Source organism: Cnephaeus nilssonii (assembly GCF_951640355.1).
Source record: "Cnephaeus nilssonii genome assembly, chromosome: 3".
NCBI classification, from domain to species: domain Eukaryota; kingdom Metazoa; phylum Chordata; class Mammalia; order Chiroptera; family Vespertilionidae; genus Cnephaeus; species Cnephaeus nilssonii.
This window is the reverse complement of record NC_137074.1, coordinates 39,072,329-39,094,736: the sequence shown is the minus strand read 5'-3', so window position 1 is coordinate 39,094,736 and position 22,408 is coordinate 39,072,329. Positions and strand designations below refer to the sequence as shown.

Below are 22,408 nucleotides of genomic sequence, written 5' to 3'. Positions count from 1 at the left end.
ACACACAAAATTTTGTCCATTGGCCCTTTAGGAGGGTGCCTGCATTTCCAACCGTCTCACCCCGGTAGACAGAAACCTCTCTGCTTTTCACAGCCAGATGTTATGTGGGCACCTTTTTCAGTTCTGGTGCTCTGGGCTGAGAAGCCCAGCGTGGGATTTAGACCCCAGAGTTCTCAGTAGGAACCCCCCACAGCTGAGATATCCTCTGGAACTTCAGCTGTTGTCTGGGGGAGTCTGGCAGCCTTCTCCTGCCTCCGCACTTCCTATCAGTCTCTATGTGGTCACTTTCAAGTCATTCGTTATCACGGATCTCTCCAGCTTGTCTTCAGTTGATTATTCAGGGTGGTTTTTCTATATTTTAGTTGTAATTCAAGTTTGGTCCTGGGAGGGTGTCAGTATAGCTTCCACTTAATCCGCCACCGTCTTCCTATTTCATGCTTTAACAGTCTTATTAGAAAGTTAAAAAGTTAATGAACTTCTAAAAACAGTACTTCATATTTTTGAATCCTGATATGATTGAGTAATTAATAAATGGTTAGGGACAACATCTTTTCCTCAAGTTATTAAACCACTAAGTTGGGAATCTGAGAGAGACTCTTTGTAGGTATATTTTATTATAGTCAAACCTCAACTAGGATAAGTATGAAGATAGTCAACTTCCTACAACAGTAACTGCTTTAACAATGTAAAAATAATACCAATGGTGATAACTTTTAAAGCACTGTAAAATCAGTAGTCAACAAGTACTATTTTATTAAGTAAAGCATAACAAAGGCAGGTTTGTTTATTAATATTGTCTAGGAAATATTTATAACCAATGTTTACATAATTATTTTAAAATGATCTCTGTTAATTTATGTAATCAATTCATATAACTATCCTATTTCCCAATTATTTTTAGTCAGTTTTATTTCTTATTTTTAGTTAAGTAATGTCATATATTTTTATTAAATTTTTAATTAATTAATTATTTTTTTACAGTAAGCTAAGGTTAACTTATAAGTTAGATCTTTTAAAGTATAACCATATAAACTTTGGTTTTCTGCAAATTCCCTAGCTCAACATAGTATCTGAAAATCACTGAAAACAGTATTTTTCTCCTAGCACATTCTATGAATTAATTCTCTTATAAATAGTAAACAACACTGTCTACACTGAATCACAAAGTCTAATGTGGTGTAAGTTTAAGAGAAGTGGAATTAATGATACTTAACCTAAGCATTTTGTGGCACCTTTGTTATGTGTTTAATGAGTTATTATAAATATTTTTAAGACTAAAATGTAAAAAGTCTTTCTATCTTGTATGCTTTTCTATAGTCTCTTTGCAAAGCCAGGGAACATGAGATTGAAAGTGAAGAGCATTTTAAGATCATTGCAGAAAGAGAACTGAGTCGAGTGAAAAATGAAATCCAACGACTGGAAAATGATATAACTTTAATACGGGAAAAGAAAGGTGATAAGGAAGTATGTGTTGAAATGTTACTTAAATTTTTGTGCCATTGTTCCTTCTTCCCTCACCAAACAAACACTGATTTTTTTCTGTGTGGGAAAGGCATTGATTAGTTTCCTAACATTTTCCTGCATTGTTTTCTTGGACAATGGAAGGCACATGGAGCTGTGATTTGAATGAAATAATGATAGAATGTTACATTTATTTTCCCAATGTTCATTTACCAAATACTCATTGAACCTTACTATATGCAAACTACCATGCTGATTGCCTGTTATACAATGCTAGGCATAATTTATTCATAAGTGCTACATTTTTAAAAGCCACATTTTAAAATATCACTTTTAATTTTGAGTTTCATTCTTTACTGATTTTACCTTTCATATTAACTTGTCAGCTTATGACCAATATTAAACTACTGTACATATTTTTTTCTTTTTCTTAGTTTTTAGTTACTTGATTTGGGCACTCTTTCCAAATTTGACTCTTCTCTTTACATATGTATATGGATATGGAAATGCACACATGTATATATGTATATGTATACATACACACGTACATATTTTATTATATTAATTTGTATATTCATCAGTTTTCTTTTATGACTCTAGATTTGTTAGATGAATACACGAACCGAAACATTTTTATTTTCTTAACTGCTCTATTTATTTCAATTAAATGTGCTTCCATAATTTCTGTGTAAGAGGCTTCTTAGAGGCAGCAATCTGATTAGAAATGGGGTTGAAGGGGACTTGTCTTGGGCTTGAGTTAGCATATCAAGCTCATTATTTTTACTAAGATTGCACATTCTCTTAAGGTGGCTATGATGGAATGAATAATGAGATTGCTTTGGGGAAACTCCCCTAAAGTCTTTTAAAGTAACTACTGTTCTCAACTTTGTATAATAATTTCTCCTCTGTTTTACAACTAAAAAATTAAAATACAAGTATTATAGTTATATAATTAAATATGGTATATTATACTAGTATTCATCTAGAGCAGTGGTTCTCAACCTTTCTAATGCCGCGACCCTTTAAAACAGTTCCTCATGTTGTGGTGACCCCCAACCATAAAATTATTTTCATTGCTACTTCATAACTGTAATTTTGCTACTGTTATGAATCGTAATGTAAATATCTGTGTTTTCCAATGGTCTTAGGCGACCCTGCTAGCGGTTCTCAACCTGTGAGTCGTGACATTTTCCCATGGTCTTAGGCTCTACAACAGCGGTTCTCAACCTGTGGGTCACGACCCACAGGTTGAGAACCGCTAGCAGGGTCGCCTAAGACCATCAGAAAACACAGATGTTTGCATTACGATTCATAACAGTAGCAAAATTACAGTTATGAAGTAGCAATGAAAATAATTTTATGGTTGGGGGTCACCACAACATGAGGAACTGTTTTAAAGGGTCGCGGCATTAGAAAGGTTGAGAACCACTGATCTAGAGGTCAGTTACAGGATTCCTTTTTTCTTTATTATATGTTCTGTATAGTATGTAATGCTATGTTTTATTTTAGTTTATATTGTAAATAATGTTTTTTTAATCTCCCCATGTTCCCTCTCTTTGGATATTAGAATCAGATATTTAAATTTACTCAAAAATTGGATAGTTTGAAACGTCAAATGAACTGGGACCAGCAGGCATTGGAGGCCTGGTTAGAAGAATCAGCTCATAAAGATAGTGATGCCCTCACTCTCCAGAAGTATGCAAAACAAGATGATAATAAAATTAGGGTGAGAAATTAGAAATTGTAATGTCAGGTTTTCTCTGAATCTGTAGTGTCAACCTTTTTATCTAAATCGGACTTAGAATTTTAAAGCAGTACTTCTTAAACATTATTTGGGTCAGTTTCCTTCCAGAATCTAATAAAGCCAAGTATCCTCTCTTTAGAAAAATGAGTATATTCAAATACCTACAAAATTTTGTCTTTGCATATAGTTTTTGCTGATTTAAGACTTTAGTGCTTTGATTATTTAATATATTATTATAATTATTATTTAAAATCTACTTGTAATGAAATATGGTAATACTTTAGTATAATGAAACATGCTATTTTCTAATAGACTTAATACCAAAGGCATTATTTTAAATTAAAAATTGTTCATCTTTTTTCTAACATACTTTAAAATGTATTAAAAATCTTTTGAAAAACAATTGAGTTTTCATTGCAGCCCTTTGAGGTTAAAAGATTAAGAATATATACTAGAGGCCTGATGCACGAAATTCATGCACGGTGTGTGTGTGTGTGTGTGTGTGTGTGTGTGTGTGTGTGTGTGTGTGTCCCTCAGCCCAGCCTGCACCCTCTCCAATCTGGGACACTGAGAGGGATGTCCGACTGCCCGTTTAGGCCCGATCCCAGTGGGATCGGGCCTAAACGGGCAGTCGGACTGGGATCAGGCCTAAACGGGCAGTTGGACATCCCTCTCACAATCCAGGACTGCTGGCTCCCAACCACTTGTCTGCCTGCCTGCCTGATTGCCCCTAACCGCTTCTGCCTGCCAGCCTGATCACCCCCTACCTACTCCCCTGCCAGCCTGATCGATGTCTAACTGCTCCCTTGCTGGCCCGATTGCCCCTAACTGCCCTCCTCTGCAGGCCTGGTCACCCCTAACTGCCCTCCCCTGCCAGCCTGGTTGCCCCTAACTCCTCCCCTGCAGGCCTGGTCGCCCCCAGCTGCCCTCCCTTGCAGGCCTGGTTGCCCCCAACTGCCATCCCCTGCTGGCCTAGTCACCCCTAACTGCCCTCCTCTGCAGGCCATCTTGTGGTGGCCATCTTGTGTCCGCATGGGGGCAACCATCTTTGACCACATGGGGGTGGCCATCTTGTGTGTTGGAGTGATGGTCAATTTGCATATTGCTCTTTTATTAGATAGGAGATATATATATAGTTTTAGATATCAAATACATGTATATCTATATATATAAAAGCCTAAGCAACCATCCAACCCATAGCTATGATGTGCACTGACCACCAGTGGGCAGAAGCTCAATGCAGGAGCTGCCAAGATGCAGTGACTTGGCAGCTGCTGTTTTCGGGTGATGCATCCAGAACCGGAGAAGAGGGAGCCCAATTCCAGGGTGCATCCCCCGAGAACCACCCTCTCGCAATCTGGGACCCCTTGGGGGATGTCAGAGAGCCAGTTTTGTCCCGACCCCCACACAGGCCACGTCCGAGGGTCCCGACCTGTGCAAGAATCCATGCACCAGGCCTCTAGTAATATAATAATACTTAATATGAGATATGCTAACAGTTTTAAGTTAATCAAATGATAATCATACCTATTTTTGCATGTAACTACATAGGCACTGACCCTGCAATTAGAAAGGCTGACTTTGGAAGGCAATCAGAAAAGAAAGGTACTTGACAATGAAACTACAGAGACTCTAAGTGCACAGGTTGGTTCAGTGAAGATTTTTTATTTCTTAATTGTCAAAGTGATGTTTGCAAAAGCACTTATATTCAAGAAATGTTATTGCTCTCTATTTGACAGTTAGAATTGGATAAAGCAGCACAAGATTTTCGTAGGATTCATAATGAGAGACAAGAACTCATTAAACAGTGGGAAAACACAATAGAACAGATGCAGAAGAGAGATCGAGACATTGATAACTGTGCCTTGGTAAAGTAGTTGTTTGGTCTTTGCAATGTTCAGCTGTATTTATTTTCTTTTGTGTTTAACTTATTCATTTCAACTGTAAACCACAATGTTATTTGAAAGTCACTTTTGTAGGAGATTCATTAGTTTTGGTAAATGTTTTTCAAAGCTGACTCCATCCATTTAGAAATGTGATTTTATGTATATTACTTATCTATATATATAAAAGGCTAATATGCTAAGTGTCCCTCCGCCCATCCAACCAGTCGCTACGATGTGCACTGACCACCAAGGGGCAGACACTCAACGCAGGAGCTGCTGAGCTGCAGTGACTTGGCAGCGGCGGTTCTTTGGTGATGCACCCCGAAACCAGAGAGGAGGGAGCCAATTCCTTGTGGGGCCGTGCAATTCCACCTTTAGCCATGGGTTATGTTGCTGCTGGGGAACTGTCGGTCCCAAATCTGGTTTACTACACACTTGTGTTTGTGTTCCACACCCTGTACGACAGCAACTCCAGGACTCCTTGGGGGATGTTGGAGAGCCAGTTTCAGCTCAATCCCCACAGGCCAGGCCAAGGGACCCCACCTGCTGGAGGGACCCCACTTACTCCACAGATGCCAGGGAGAAACTTCCAGGAGCTTGGCTCTAGGGCATGTCTTGCCTGTCTTGCCCAGTCCCGTCCCACCGCCACCTTCTATTGAATTTCCTTTCAATGTGCACGAATCCATGCACCGGGTCACTAGTGGTAGTATAATGACAAAGACAAGATCCCGCCATCTCTGATATGTGGAACAAGAGAAAGTTAGACAGATAATGTTATTGCAGTAAAATCAATGCCCTACATACACACAGTTGTTTGCAGTGCCTTGGATTTAACATGTGTGCTGTCTGTTCACACAGTTAGGTGCAGGGAAATGAGCCTCATGGGGAGCCCAGAAACAGGAAGGGAGAGTCAGGAAAGAAACCAGGACTCCAATAAAGTTTCACTTTCGAAGCTGAGGCACCAATGATGGGGTAGAAGCGGTAGAAGCTCCGAAGGGAGGAATGCCACGTTGACTGAATACAAAATGGCCTACGCCTCCCGAGGAGGGACAAGGGAGAGCCAATCTTAACTGAGTTCCTTTCCATTCTTAATGCTGATGTTGGTTTCTCTTTCCTGACTTCTCATTGCTTTCAAACACCAAGTTCTAAACTACTTCCTCTGTATAAATAAAATGTGCCCAATCTAAGACTGCAGATCCACAATCGAATTCTCATACAACCCCACGGTTGAAGGGAGAACCTGCTGATTTGGCAGAATATACAACTTGTCTTATCCACAGTGGTTCCTCACTGACAGGCTGATATCTCCTGGCTGTCTGTATTGTAGGAGGCTGAGGAGGGTGCTAAGAAATGGCTCCCAGGTAGAGGTGTGCTTCTCAGTGTTTAACAACTGGCTCCCGATCTGTGGCATTTCTGATTTCTGTGGTGAAACTTTCGATACCAACAGGACTTCACTGGACACAGCGTTGAGAAGAGATGTGCAAGTCAGTTGTGGTGAGCCAGTGAGAGCCGGTTCACACCACTATAAGGTTAAATCTGACATTCAACCCTTTTGGTTTTTTTTCCCCTCCAAAACAATTTCTGCCTTCTCAAGGTCTTCTTGGCAGGAGTCAAACCATAGGATCCTGGAATTGTCTTCTTAAAAGAAACTTTTCATTAATAATAAATAGTTTTCTATTATGCTTTTATTCCATTATAAACATTTTGAGGTGTTACTTATAAGCATTACCTATATGAAAACTTATCTGTGAATAGATAGCACTGTTAAATAATGTGAACACTGAAGTAGTATTAAAGCACCTGATTAAGTAGTAGGAAAATTAATATAAAGTAGGAAATTCCAGAATGATCATTTGCCATATATAAACCTAAGAAGTTTTGACCTGTCTTTTGATTGAATGAACACAGTAGATATATGGACTGCTACAATTATAGAATGTTACCTATCATAGAGAACATAGAGGAAACTAGATTAAGCAAGTTAAAAATGTTTTTTTTTAAATGCAGTGCATCTCATATATCCACTTAATATGCTAATATGTGCAATATTATGTGTAGCATTTCTAAAACTTACTGATTTCAGACCACATACTCCCCTCCCCCCCATCTCCTGGGATTTTTTGGTGGGACCCCATTTTGGAAAACTTGCAAGAAATGTATTTTAGGGTAAATTTTTCTTCACCCTCCAATTCATCCAACATAATGCAATAATAATCACTTGTAAAAAACACATATGATCTTTTTATTCCCCAGCTCTACAATCATCTTTGTTCCATATTGCTTAAAAGTTGGTACTCTTTGACATGATAATTGAAAAATAGAATTTCTCCACAGTTCAGCCTCAACCTCTACTTTTCCAGCCTCATCCCTTTCATCTGTAACCACCCCTTCTTAATATATCCCTATTCTATCCCTGCCCTCCCACCATGCGCTTTCACTACATTGGGTTTTTATGTATCTCCGTTTGTCTTTTTAGGCCGACTTAAATTAAGCCTGTTAGATAATGCCTTTTAATGACTCCTCTGGGGTAGACCTTATTCTCTTTGTTCCCATAGCTCTCTATCCACATCTCAGCTACTACTTCCTATATTCTGTTAATTGTGTATAGTCAAGACCATCAAAAAGCCTGAGTGAAGGAATTCCTATTGAAACCAATAACTAAAATGCTATTCTCAAAAGATGAAAAACAAACTGGTCCTATGAAATATTTGGAAAATTTCATTGAAATTTACTTTCTATGTTAAAAATATTTAACACTGTTATATTTTTTTAAATGTCACTTTTCACTCATAAAAGATTGATATTTTCCTCATCTCTTTAGCAAAGTACCAAGTAGATGAAAGAAAATATAGAAACCTTTAAAAATATAATCTTACTTTTTTTTGGTATGTAGCATATTAATATTTTGTTTTAATTCATATAAATATAGTCTCTCTTAAAAAACATTCTCTTAAGTTTTGATAAAATAAATACTAAATATAATAATAGAAAAATAAAAACTAAATTTCTTTTAGTTTTCATTTTGATTATCATATTAAATATATATTTAACTTTTTTTTTTTTTTTAATCCTAGGCATTAGCAAAGATAAAACAGGAAACAAGAGAAAAAGAAAATTTGGTTAAGGAAAAGATCAAGTTTTTGGAAAGTGAGGTTGGAAATAACACAGAGTATGAGAAAAAAATTTCTGTTGCTGATCGTAAAGTTTCAAAATATAGAAAGGAATACCAGCAGCATGAAGTTACTAAAAATCAGCTGAAGGATGAGGTATGGCAACTAAAAAGACTGGTTTGCGTGTTTATGGCAAATTGCTATAAAAGTAAGCACAAAGCCTTTCCTTTGATTAAGCTGCTGCCTTATTTTATTTTATTTTTTTCATCCTTTCATGTTGTGGGACTTTCAGGATACTCTGACTGAGCTGAGCCCCTGGTTGGTGAAGGCATCAGGGAGGTGCCATTGGCATCACAGGTGGTGTGAAGGGCTCCCCCGGGAGTTGTGCAGTGCCTAACTACCTGTCACACATGTTTTGCTAGTGACCCAAGGCAAAAGGCTCCCAAAGGATCTAGACTGGAAATCATAATCCTATGTAATAAAAGCCTAATATGCTAAGTGCCTGGTCATCCAGTCAGCCATTCAACCAATCAAAGCATAATATGCTAATGATATGCTAAGGCTATTCAACTGCTCGCTATGACATGCACTGACCACCAGGGAGCAGACAGTTGACTGGTCAACCAGTCACTATGATGTGCACTGACCACCAGGGGGCATACGCTCTGACCGGTAGGTTAGCTTGCTGCTGGGGTTGGTCTGATCAGGACTGAGCAAGACGGGCCAGACACACCCTGGGTCCCTCCCACAGTCCCTCCCCAGCAGGCCAACCTCTTGCATCCCTCCCCAGCCCTGATCATGCACCAGTGGGGTCCCTTGGCCTGGCCTGCACCGTCTTGCAATCCAGGACTCCTCGGGGGATATTGGAGAGCTGGTTTTGGCCCGATCCTGCAGGCCAGGTCCAGGGGCCCCACCTGCACACGAATTTGTGCACCAGGCCTCTAGTTATATGATAACCAGGAAATGGGAAAATGTGTAGGTGATTATTGGCCTTAGTGATAACTTGAAGTATCTTTCCATTGCTACATGTATGGTGGGGTTACCTATTTAATTCCAGTTTCTCACCTTGTTAAGGAATAAATTTCAGTCTGGTAGTGGAACAATGTAGTGGTCAAATACCTTGAAACAGATTAAGAGAGGAGAAAACTTTTTTGTTCTTCTTTTGCAGCATTCATGCTAACTAGGTTATTTCATAGGGAGAGGTAGCAATTCCCTTAGTTAGCAATAAACAGATCTTTATGAAATTTATGTCTTAAGACCATAGTATGTGAAGTTAACATTGTTTAGATGGGAATTTGGAATATTGTAAAGCATTTTATTCTATAAGGTATTATGCTTTTTATTTCTGATGAAAAGGAAAGTTTTTCTTTTGTCTAAAGAAAATAATTACCGAAGATCCTAAAAAAGTAAAATAAATGAATTTCTTGCCTAAGTTAAATGCCACTGCTAAAAATTCGTTTTTAAACATTTTAAAGTTTAAACCAATTAGAGAAAAGAATGCAGGCGAAATAAGCCAGTCAGAGAAGATAAATATCACATGATCCCACTCATTTGTGGAATATAATGAATAACATAAACTGATGAACAAAAAACAGAGACAGAGAAGCATCGATCAGACCGTCAAACCTCAGAGGGAAGGTAGGGGAGGGTGAGGGTAAGCGGGAGAGATCAACCAAAGGACTTACATGCATGCATATAAGCCTAACCAATGGACACAGACACCAGGGGGGTGAGGGCATGAGTGGGGAAGTTGAGGGGAAAGGAGGAATAAAGATATATATGTAATACCTTAATCAATAAAGAAAAAAATAACAATAATAAAAAAGAATGCAGAGATTTCTTCATTAATAATTTATTTATTGAGATATAATCCACATACCATAATTTTTAGTGTATTCACAGAATTGCGCACATACCACCACCATCTAATTTTACAATATTTTTGTCACTTTAAAAGGCAACCCACACCCATTAGCAATAACTTTCTTTTCTCCCTTCAACCAGCTCCTGGCAGCTACTAATCTACTTTATTTCTCTATGGATTTGCTTCTTTTGGATATTTCATATAAATGAAATCATATAGTATGGAGCCTTATGTGTTTGAATTCTTTTTTTTAAATATATTTTTATTGATTTCAGAGAGGAAGAGAAAAGGAGAGAGAGATAGAAATATCAATGATGAGAGAGAATCATTGATTGACTTCCTCTTGCATATCCCACACTGGGGATCAAGCCTGCAACGTGGGCATGTGCTCTGACCAGGAATTGAACCGTGACTTCCTGGTTCATAGGTCAACGCTCAACCACTGAGCCATGTTGGCTGGGCTGGATTCTTTTACTTACATAATATTTTCAAGGTTCATCCATGTTGTAGCACATGTTCATTCATTCATTTCTTTCCTCCAATTTTTTTATTGTGATAAGATACATGTAACTTACAATTTACCATCTTAACCATTTTTAAAGAATCTATATTGTGGAGAGTATTACAGGTGTCCTCCTTCCTTCCCCTATTGCCCACTCCACCTGGTTCCCACCCCATCCCAGGCCTTTGTCACCCTATTTTCTGTTTCCATAGGTAATGCATATATACATATAAGATCTTTGGTTAATTTCTCCCCACACCCACCTCATCCCTTCCCTCTGAGATTTGTCAGTATGTTCCATGTTTCCATGCCTCTGATTCTATTTTATTCATCAATTTATTTTGTTCATTAGATTTCTTTTTTTTTTAGGTTCAATTGTTGATAGATATATATTTATTACCATTTTATTGTTCATATTTTTTATCTTTTTCTTCTTCTTTCTCTTCTTAAAGAATACCCTTCAACATTTCATGTAATAGTGGTTTGGTGGTGATGAACTCCTTTAGCTTTTTCTTGTCTGTGAAGCTCTTTATCTGACCTTCAATTCTAAATGATAGCTTTGCTGGGTAGAGTAATCTTAGTTGCATATCCTTCATTACTTTGAATATTTCTTGCCATGCCCTTCTGGCCTGAAAAGTTTCTGTTAAGAAATCAGGTGCTCCCTTATAGGTAACTAACTGCTTTTCTCTTACTGCTTTTAAGATTTTCTCTTTGTTTTTAACCCTTGACATTTTAATTATGATGTATCTTGGTGTGGGCCTCTTTGGGTTCCTCTTGTTTGGGTCTGTTTCTTTCACCAGGTAGGGAAAGATTTTTTGTAATTTCTTCAAATAGGTTTTCAATATCTTAGCTTTCTCTCTCTTCTCCTTCTGGCACCCCTATTATGCAGAATCCTCTACTCTAGTGTTGAATCCCTGTAAATTATCTTTATTTCAGTTAGTGTATGCTTAATTTCTGCCTGGTCTTTTTTTAGGATCACTAAGATCCTTGAAAGTCTCACTAAGTCCCTTGAAGCTCTCATTAAGATCTTTGAGCAACCTTATAACCATCATTTCGATCTCTGTATCCAGTAGTTTACTTTCTTCCATTTCTTTAATTTGTAACATATTTCTTCGTCTCTGAATTTTTTCTGCTGCCCTGTGTTGTTTCTATGTATTGGGTAGAGCTGCTATGTCTCCTTGAGTTGGTAGAGTGACCTTGTGTATTACGTGTCCTATAGGGCCCAGTGGCTCAGTCTCCCCAGTCACCTGAGCTGGGCACTCTAGGTATGTCCCTGTGTGGGCTGTATGCACATTATTGTTGTAGTTGAGCCTTGATTGCTGTTGGCATCACTGGGAGGGATTGACCTCCAGGCCAACTGGCTGTGAAGACCAGCTGCCATCTAAAATGGAAGAGCTGCAGTGCAGAAGACACCCTGTGGAGCAGGATTTGCTGCATTGAGGCTTTGGTGCTCACTGAGTCTGCCCCTTGAATGTGTCACTTGTAATCTGCTATGGTCTGAGGCTGTCCACCAGGTACACTGGCTCTGGGGCTTTCCAGGAGGTGCAAAGTTAGCCACTGCCTGGGGCCAACCAGCAGGAGCTACAGAGAAATCTGCAGATGGCTGTTACTTATATTGGGCTAGGAAGTGCCCAGGTGAGGCCCAGGTGTGAAGCAAGGCAGGCTGGTGTTAATACTGGGTCTTGGGCCTTTTATTGATAGGTTTGGGACACACTGACACCTGTGCTGCTTTTTCAGAGATTTTAGCAATGTCTGGCCATTCATATGGAAAAGTAGCTGCAAACAGCTTAAGTGGGGCTGAAAATTGGATGGGGCAGGGTTTTAGGGAATCATCAGGATAGAATGAGCAGTGTGGGCCAGGCTGATGGAAATTCAGATATAGCTGCCAGTCAGCTCTGCGATGGGGGAAGTCCCAGCACAGGAACAATGACCCCTGTGAACACCATTGACTGGGAGAAAGCCGCCCCTGAGTTCCTACCTCAATGCCAGACAGTCCAGTTCCTCCCTGTATGTCACTGGATTCTCCCAAAGCCACCACCCAGAGTTGGAACTCAGAGGAAGCGGGACTAAGTAAGTTCATGTGTGGGCCCTTTAAGAGAAACTGCTGGGTTTCCAGCAGCCTCCGTGCCTCTCAGCTACAATTCTTGCTGGTTTTTACAGCCTGAAGTTACAGGGACTTCTCTTCCCAACTCTGGAACCCTGGGTTGGGGGTCTAGTGTGGGGCTGGGAACCCCTGCTTCTCACAGGATGCCTTGGAGATATCCTTCCCAATTAAAAAAAATGGCACACATGGGTGTTGGAGCAGCCAGTTCTGTGCCTCTGTCCCTCCTACCAATCTCGATGTGCTTTCTTTACTTCTCTAGCTGCAGGACTTCCATTCAGCCAGATTTCAGGTGGTTCTGAATGATGGTTGCTCTGTATTTTATTCGTAATTTTGATGTGGTTGTGGGAGGTAACGAGTAGAGGCATTTACCTGTGCCACCATCTTGGTTCTTTCCCATCTTAACCATTTTAAATGTATTCACTGGTATTAAATACATTCCTAATGTTGTACTGCCATCAGCACCATCTATCTCCATAACTCTTTTTTTTTCTTATAAAAATAAAACTGTACCCATTAAACAATGGCTCCACATTCCTCCCTTCTACCATTCCCTGGTAACTATGATTCTATTTTGTCTCTATGATTTTGACTACTTTAAGTACCTCACGTAAGTGGAATCAGCCAGTATTTTGTGACTGGCTTATTTCATTTAGTATAATGTCCTCAAGATTCATCCATGTTGCAGCATATGTTAAAATTTCCTTTATTTTTAAGGCTGGATACTATTCCATTGTATGTGTATACCACATTTTGCTTATCCATTCATCTGTCCAGGGACACTTGGATTGCTTCTACTTTTTAACTATTATGAATAATGCTGCTATAAACGTGGGTATACAGTTACCTCAGAATTACTGGATCATATGGTAATTTTGTTTTTAATTTTTCGAGGAACTGTTGTGCTGTTTTCTACAGTGGCTGTACCAACAGGGTTAATTTCTCCACACTTTCAACAATACTAGTTAATATTATCTTTTATAGCAGCCCTCCTAATGGGTATGAGGTGGAATTTTATTGTAGTTTTGATTTGCATTTTCCTAATGGTTAATGATGTAGAGCATCTTTTCATGTGCTTTTTGGTTATTTGTATGTGTTCTTTGGAAAAAATGTATATTTAGGCCCTTTGCCCAGTTTTGAATCTTTTGTAGTTGTTGAGTTTTAGGAGATCTCCATACATCCTGGATATTAATCCCTTACCACATATTGATTTTCAAATTTTCTCCCATTCTGTTGATTGCCTTTTTACTGTGTAGATATTGTCTTTAGAAGCACAAAAGTTTTTAATTTTAATGAAGTCTAATATGTCTAATTTTTAATTGTTCCCTGTGCCCTGGTGTCACATCCAAGAAATCATTGTCAAATCCAATGTTGTGAAGTTTTGCTCTAATGTATTTTAAACACATATATGTGGGTCTTTATAATTTGCCAGTATTATACAAGCAATTTAAACCATAATTTTAGATAAAAAACAAAAACAGTTAATATGTATTATAGCAATATGGTTATTGTATTTTTGGGAATGATGAAGGTTAGAAATTAAAGTGCTTCAAATAGGAATTTTTGGAAATGAAATTAACTTATAAAATACAGAGTAAATATATACTTTTTGTCTGTTAATTAATAAATAGCTGGATTCTTTAAAAGCTACTGTGAATAGAAGTTCCAGTGAAGTAGAAGCTCTGAGGAAAAATACTTCCAAAATAAAGAAGGATATTGATGGAGAAACAACAAGGTAAGAAAAAAGATGTTTAAATATATTTATAGTTCTTAACTACTTCTAGAAACATATTTTTTGTTAAATAGCTATAAAATTATAGCTACTAAATTACTAAATTAAAAATGACCCAGGTGTTTCATCACAAAGGCTCAGGAGTAATATTTTTATGGTTTATTAACTATTATTGGTAATAAAATGGTTTATGGGGAAAGAAAACTTCAAGTTACATGAAGAAATTGTAGGACGAACTATTTCTTGTTTGTTTGCATTCAATACCTCTAGACATGTTTTCTGTTTTTTAATCATAAACGCTTTCTAGGTTACAAAGAATTAAAAAAGCTAATGAGAATGCAAAAACAAAATTAGAGCAGATAACTGAGAAAACTATGTCAGCAGAAGAGAAAGCTACCAATTTGGAAGATATACTAAAGGAGGAGGACAAAAGCGTGAAGGTAAAGTTTAGTTCCCATTTAAAAGATCACAGCACATTTAGCAATAGTGAATTAATTAGACTCCTGAGATCAGAGGAGTAGGAAGTCTTTTAAGAGGCTCTGCTTTCTGGTGATGACATTTGTAATCAGCATTGTTAGTCTTCTTTTTATGGCTTCTGTGGCTCTTCTTAAGCTCCTGATCCTCCATTTGCTTCACTTTCAGCATTTAATTTTGATGCCTCCTCCTCCTCCTCCTCCTCCTCCTCCTCCTCCTCCTCCTCCTCCTCCTCCTCCTCTTCCTCCTCCTCCTCCTCCTCCTCCTTCTCTTTCTCCTTTTCCTTCTCCTTCCCCTTCTCCTTCTTCTTCTTGTTAATCCTCACCTGAGGATATTCCCCCCCCCCCCCCCATATATTTTTCAAGAGAGTGGAAAGGAGGGGGAGAGAGAGAGAAACACCGATGTGAGACACATCGATTGCTTGCCTCCCACACACTTCCCAACCAGGGTCAAGGATTGAGACGGCAACTGTGGTATGTGCCCTTGACTGGAATGAAATCTTAAACCCTTCAGTCCCGGGCTGATGCTATAATCATTGAGCAAAACCAGCTAGGGCTTGATATCTTCTTTTAAACGTAGCTCCTGTACCTTAGATTCCATGCCTTCCCAATGCCTAGTGTGTCCATGTCCCTGCTTGTCATCCATAATATATATACATATACTAGAGGCCCGGTGCACAAAATTCATGCAAGAGTAGGCCTTCCTTCCCCTGGCTGCCGGCACCTGTAGTGTCCCACGTTTGGGCTCCAGTTTGTAGTGAACCCCTTTCCACATCCCACATGGTTCAGGGTTCAGGTTCAGGGTTTGGGCTCTGGAGGAGGCCGCACACAAATGAAAGAGACTAGAAAATATTAATTTGGAAATCTTTTTTGCATCAGGCCTCTAGTGTTCTCATATTGCAAATGTACCTTGAAAAGTGCCTTTGTTTTACAATTGATTTCTACATGATTATCATCATTTTTGTGCAAATTCCCCCCAATGGTCTACATTTATTAGCTATGTTTCTTCACTATGTGCTACTGCTATCTTTTTAACCTCATAAAGTCTGGCATCATTTATCAGTAAATGGGCTCTTAAATGCTATTATTTTACTAACCTTACTGGCATCTCCCTTCTACCTTAATCTCTATGGCATGTTGGTAGCATTAAAGCCAATGTTTGAGGAACTGAAAGAGATTGGTTCAAATTTCCTCTTTGAAAATTTCAAAGTGACTGTATGACCTGACACTGTAGGCACTAGTTCTTGCTTTGAACTTTTTTTTTTAATTTAAAAAATTTTTCCCCTTTATTGCTCTTTAGAGAGAAAGGAGAGGGATAGAGAGATAGAAAATCGATGAGAGAGAAGCATCATCCATCGGCTGCCTCCTGCAACCCCCCCCCCCCCCCCCCCCCCCGCCACACACACACAGAGGATTGAGCTCAAAACCCAGGCATGTGTCCTGACAGGGAATCGAACCAGCGACTTCTTGGTTCATAGGTTGATGCTCAACCTCTAAGCCACACCAGCCAGGCTTTAAATTTTTTTTTGTGTGTGTGTGGGAGAAGCAGAAGGGTAGCTGAAGATGGTAGCAAAAATCCCTCATTTGCTGTTTACATCAAGGATGGTTTCACTCCTATTTGGATAGAATCTGCTTCCTCAGTGTGTTGTGTTTTTAAAATTCCCGAGTAATGAAGTCATACAGCAGTGTTGACTTGGGTGGTGTCTGAGTCCAACATTATTTTTTTCTTCCAAGAGCATGATTTTCTGTAGCACATGAGATGGGACAGTATTAAAACTTATCAGAAGTCTGTAAAAATGGTAAAATTCACTTGAAATAGATTTTTGGGCTACAGAATGAAAAACTAGTGACATTTTTAAAGAAATTAACTGAATTTGAAAAAAATAAGATTGCAGCTTGTGTACTAATTGTGCTCTAGCAGGATTGTGTTCAGAATCTTGATTTTTATAGCTATTGGATTTTGTGTTCGTTTGGAAAAATCCCAACCCTATGTATTTTGGAGATGTGCTGTGTTATTCACCACCAAGCAGTAACTTGAAAACTCTGCTTAGGCAATCTTTGAGAAGGTATTAAACCCAATGAAAAGTGTCTGTTATATGAAAAATAATGCATTTTATATGATTATAACAGATTATATTTCTTGATTTGTGCCCCAAAGAAGGTTGGAGATTGAGTGATGTAATTTCTTCCCTATAACACCCTCAAGACTTCAGTAAACTTGAATTTATATTCTGTTTTCTAAGGAAACCAGTGGAATGCCTAAGTTCTAAGGCTAGTGTGGGATAAAAGATCAAGGTACATGGTACAAGAATAGAAAATTACTGTTATAGTCTACTAGCATAGAGTATACTATAAGAAATGTTGGGGATTTGTTGAAATTGTAGGAGGCCTTTATATCTCAAGAGCTAAAATGTTGGGGGTTCATTTATGAGCCCCCTATATTATACTGTATATAAGATAAAATATTTAAGGTATTATAATTTCACTAATCACTACTATTCTTATCACCAGGAAGTGGAAATTCAATTGAATATATTGAAAGGTGTGCTATTTAAGATAGTTCATGAATTACAGACTGAGACAATGAAAGAAAAAGCTCTTGTATCAGAAATTGAAGGAACTCGTTCCTCTCTAAAGAACTTCAACCAGCAGCTACATAAACTGGATTTTGAAACCTTGAAGCAGCAAGAAATTATGTACAGTCAGGTAGATGTTACTCTTATGAATATCTTCCATATTGAACTGTTATAGTTGTGATGGTCAAGATACTACAGAGCTCTGAGCAAACAAAAATTTCTAAGCACTCTTTGAGGGACAGACAGATATTGAAGATGGGATTTCATGCTAGGTCAGTAGTAGGGTGAGGAAGCCTTAAATGCTATTTTTTCTCTGTCTGAAATAAAGAGGTAAGAGGACAGACAACTCTAGTGAGGGAGAACCATGCTTTAAAGGAAGCTGGGGCAATTGAACATAGAGTAAAACAAAACAAGGAGTTGGGCATCTGAAGCCTAGAAAAATTGTATGTTGGTTTTTAGTTGTGTGGAATAAATAGGGACATAGGCTTTCTCATCCCCACCCATAGGCAAATAGATTAAAAGTACTTTTTCAGTTTTTCCTTATTTCTTCTATTTATTTGTTCTGTCTCATTAATCTCTTAATGTCCTCCCTCTGTACATCTTAATCTCCCCAATCTAATATATTTTTAGTATCCCAAAATTACAGATGCTAAAGTTTAATTAAAAAAAGCAATTCATTATTAGAATTTTTTATGGGTAACAACTTATGACTATATCATTTTTCTTTGCATCCCCTTTTTAAAATGTATCCTCAAAAATGTATGTCCATGTATATCCAGTGGATTTACTGAGGTTCCATCATGGTAGTACGATAAATAGCTCCCTAATGACTTTGTTATATTTTCAGGTTACTTATATGTCACTATCATGTACCCTGGTTGTTGAAGAATAGGTTGATGTTTCTCCCTTTAGGGTAAGAAGGATTTTATCCTGTAAATTACTGAAGGCTTAAAGTGACACCTAGGCCAATTGATAAAAAGGTCTTTACCGTGTCTTTATACTTGTAGAAATGGTGTTCACCATTTGTTTCTTCTTACTAACTTATTTTAATAAACTCTAACAGGATTTTCACATTCAACAAGTGCAACGCCGAATGTCACGGTTAAGGGGAGAAATTAATTCAGAAGAAAAACAAGGTCTTCAAGTAAAAATTGTTGAACTTAAAGAGACATTGGAAGAGAGAAATTCTGCATTTGGCATTTTGGAAACACAGATCAAGAAGCTTCGTGTAACTTATCCAAAACACTTTTTATATATGCTAGTCATTAGTCATTCTGTTTTAAGAGAACATGTTCCTAAGACTTAACTTTGGATAGGTGATTGCCAAGCTACCCATAATAAATGTATGAACTGATATCCATATTTCTATAAAAATGCAACATTACCATTGATTATGCATTTACGACATGCTAAATATACCACATGCATTTAGTATTTTATTTCATTTCATTATTTTAAATAGGGGAACTTATAAGGAATATATCATTACTTGTTTCACATATTAAGTTACTTGTCCACAGCTACACAGCTAGTACATGGGGAGCTAGGATTTGAGCCCTGGATCATGTGACTTTAAAATACTCTTAAATAGTACCTGATTTAAAGCATTGATAAATTCCAGTTTTTCTATTATGCATTTGCCATAATAACTTGATTGTCTATTATGCATGAAATAACCTCTAAATGAAGCTGCCATTTTATGGTTCATCTATTGTTGTTATTCAAATATTTACTTAGATACATTTTTCAAATAACTCGATTTTGTTAATAAGATGAGAATAATCTTAATCTTTAGGTATATTAATATGTTTATAGTAATGTAAAACCTATGTTAGGGAAGCCTATGTAATATAAAACCTATGTTAAAGTTTAATTGGAGAGTAAGAGTGAAAGAATGAGAGCATGGACCTGAATGGGTAAGAACACCCAGGGATTTCAGGTTTTTCAACAGCTGGGAAGGCCTAGTGATGAGTGTCTTCTAGTGGCTATAAGAAGAATTGCCCTAAATTCCTTTAGGACTAACAAAGGAGAAAGGGAACTTTTAACTTTTTTACATTAAAAAAATTATTTCATGATGACAAAATTTTGTTTTGGAGTAGTTTGTAGCATGATGAAATGCCTTTTTAAAATGTTGCCTTGATTTGGTAGAAAAGAGCACATGTTTAGAATAAAAAAGAATTGGTTTTGAATGTCAAGTTTATATCACTGCTGGTTTAACTTTTCTGAGTCCTAGTTTGTTCAATTCTTAAATTGAAAATAATTTAATATTAATTTTACAGCATTATGGAGAATTACAAGCAGTTTATATCTTAATACAGTGCTTTTTAGCAAGTACTCAGTAAATGGTATTGTTTTAATGATACAGAGTATAGGAATACTAATGCTATCTATAATAATAAAAGCATAATATGCTAATTAGACCAGACAGCCGAACGACCTTCTGGATGAAGCCAAAGTGGCAGGGGCTGAGGCAGAGGCAGTTGGGGCTATGAGGCAGGCAGGCGAGTGATTAGGGGCGATCAGGCAGGCAGGCAGATGAGCAGTTAGGGGCATCAGGCAGGCAGGCACAATGGTTAAGGGCGATCAGGCAGGCAGGTGAGCAATTAGGAGTGATCAGTCAGGCAGGCGAGTGGTTAGGGGCCATCAGGCAAGCAGAGAGGTTAGGGATGATCAGGCAGGCAGGCAGGCCAGCTGTTAGGAGCCAGCAGTCCCGGATTGCAAGGGGATGTCCCAGATTGCAAGAGGGTGCAGGCCAGGCTGAGAGGACCTCCCTGCTGCACGATTTTGTGCACCGGGCCTCTAGTCTATAATAATTGAAGCATAATATGCTAATTAGATCAGATGGCCGAAAGAACTTCTGGACAAAGCTGGGGCTGTGAGGGCTGAGCCCCTTGCATGAATTTCGTGCATTGGGCCTCTATTAGAAATATAAGAAGGTGACCTGTGTATCATCTTTCTTTTTTTAAAATATATTTTATTGATTTTTTACAGAGAGGAAGGGAGAGGGATAGAGAGTTAGAAACATCGATGAGAGAGAAACCGATCAGCTGCCTCCTACACACCCCCTACTGGGGATGTGCCCGCAACCAAGATACATGCCCTTGACTGGAATCGAACCTGGGACCCTTCAGTCTGCAGGCTGACGCTCTATCCACTGAGCCAAACCGGTTAGGGCATGTATCATCTTTCTTGACCCTGGCCTGGACTGTGCCTGCTTTGCTGTGTGGGGATGGGTTTAGTGTCCCCTCTTTAGCAATTGGCTAGTACTTATACCTATTGTAACTCTGGTTTTAACAGAGAGAAAAATAAATTAATAGAAATGCAAGTGAATTTTAAAAGATATTGTTACTCTTCTAATAAAGGTTGCTCTCAGTAGTATGGGGTTGTAAAGTCATTCTGCATTCCTGCTCCCATGCTACTCCATCTCTTATTGTGCATAACAGAAACTACTTTCTTTTGGTTAAAATTCACCTTAAATTTAATTTTTTGGGGGGGTTCTAAAAGTTAATTTTATGAAATCACATTTTCTTAAAAAAAATCTTCTTCTTACTATCTTGTTACAAATCTAGGTCTTGATACTTCAGAGACATACAGGCAATGAGAAAGGGGAGGGAAAAGGTATAGATGAAGTGAGAAAGAAAAAGACAGAGAGGAAAGAGAGATAGATCTTAGAACCAAAAAGTTTTTGCTCTACATACCCAGAAGGGACTAAAAGCACAAACCTTGTTCTGGGTTCAGGGTGGGAGGAGGGATACAAACTGGTATAAAGCTAGAAAACTAGAATCTGTGTATGAATGACCTACGATGCATCCTGTGGAGTTAGATCTTATATAACATTTTTTCTCTCTAGCAATATGTGGTTATATATGTAATACTACATGAGCTTTTTGTATATCAAACGCTGTTGTGCATACTCTTTGCCAGTAACTTCTTTTTTAAAAAAGTTATTTATCTTTTAATCTTTATTGTTGGCCAATAACTTCTTTAATCCTCACAACAACCTAAGGATGTAGGTATTGTTATCATCTGATTCCAGAGCTTGTACTGTTAACCAAAACCCTGTGCTTTCTCACAATGGTAGTGTCTTCACCTTCTGGGACTTGGATTGAATCAAATAATGAACTCTAGAAGGTGAACCAAAGCTTGGGCTCCCACTTCCCATGCCTTTCCCTTTAGAATCACATTGAACGGTAACCATACATACGTAAACTAAACCCAAAACATCAATAGATGATAAAAATGAAAAAAAATTGTTAATATCCATATGTATTATATTAGAGATGTTAGAGCATAAAGAATAAGACTTTTAAAATCTGATTTATTATAAATATTTAATGGAGCATATAATTTAATGTAAGATGTTTAATAGTATGTATTTAATATTGCTATTTAAAAATGTATTTGTGTACCTTTTTTCCTTCTTACAGAATGATCTTTACTTTATCAAGAAGTCAAACAGTAAAAATTATGATGAAAAACAGTCCCTCATGACCAAAATAAATGAACTAAACCTTTTCAATGAAAGATCAGAGAAAGAACTTAATAAAGCTCGAGCTTTCAAACAGGTGCAGTAAAATAATATGAGTATATAATAAAATTCACATGTTTTCAGGCTCAATATAGAAAAATTTAAAAACATAGCAACGTTTGAAAAAGACAGTAAGTCACTATAATTGAAAAAGACAGTTACTCACTAAAATGTTAAAATACATTATTTCTTTCCAGTCTCAAAGAGAATTTGCTATATATATTGTATTTATAATTTGTTAATATATTATACATACTTCCAAAACATTAAATATTCTAGAGACACAGAACCATGGAATAGACTGACAAATTTTAGAGGGAAGATGGGGGTAAGGGAGATGGGGGTGGAGGGAGAGATTAATCAAAGATCATATATATATATATATATGTATATATATATATATATATATATATATACATATATATATATAT

The 22,408-nt window shown here is 37.7% G+C and overlaps 1 protein-coding gene across 1 annotated transcript in view; it reads left to right on the top strand.

Moving 5' to 3' along the window:
• Positions 1-22,408, top strand: part of CCDC39 (coiled-coil domain 39 molecular ruler complex subunit) — a gene marked incomplete at its 3' end in the record, with an annotated part of 52,414 nt that overhangs the window by 6,345 nt on the left and 23,661 nt on the right. The window contains exons 3-12 of the mRNA XM_079766239.1: positions 1,318-1,464; positions 3,029-3,187; positions 4,757-4,849; positions 4,945-5,073; positions 8,166-8,357; positions 14,300-14,403; positions 14,708-14,840; positions 17,385-17,579; positions 18,513-18,677; positions 21,877-22,014. Coding sequence (XP_079622365.1) covers positions 1,318-1,464; positions 3,029-3,187; positions 4,757-4,849; positions 4,945-5,073; positions 8,166-8,357; positions 14,300-14,403; positions 14,708-14,840; positions 17,385-17,579; positions 18,513-18,677; positions 21,877-22,014 — 1,455 coding nt within the window. The remainder of the gene's footprint in view (positions 1-1,317; positions 1,465-3,028; positions 3,188-4,756; positions 4,850-4,944; positions 5,074-8,165; positions 8,358-14,299; positions 14,404-14,707; positions 14,841-17,384; positions 17,580-18,512; positions 18,678-21,876; positions 22,015-22,408) is intronic.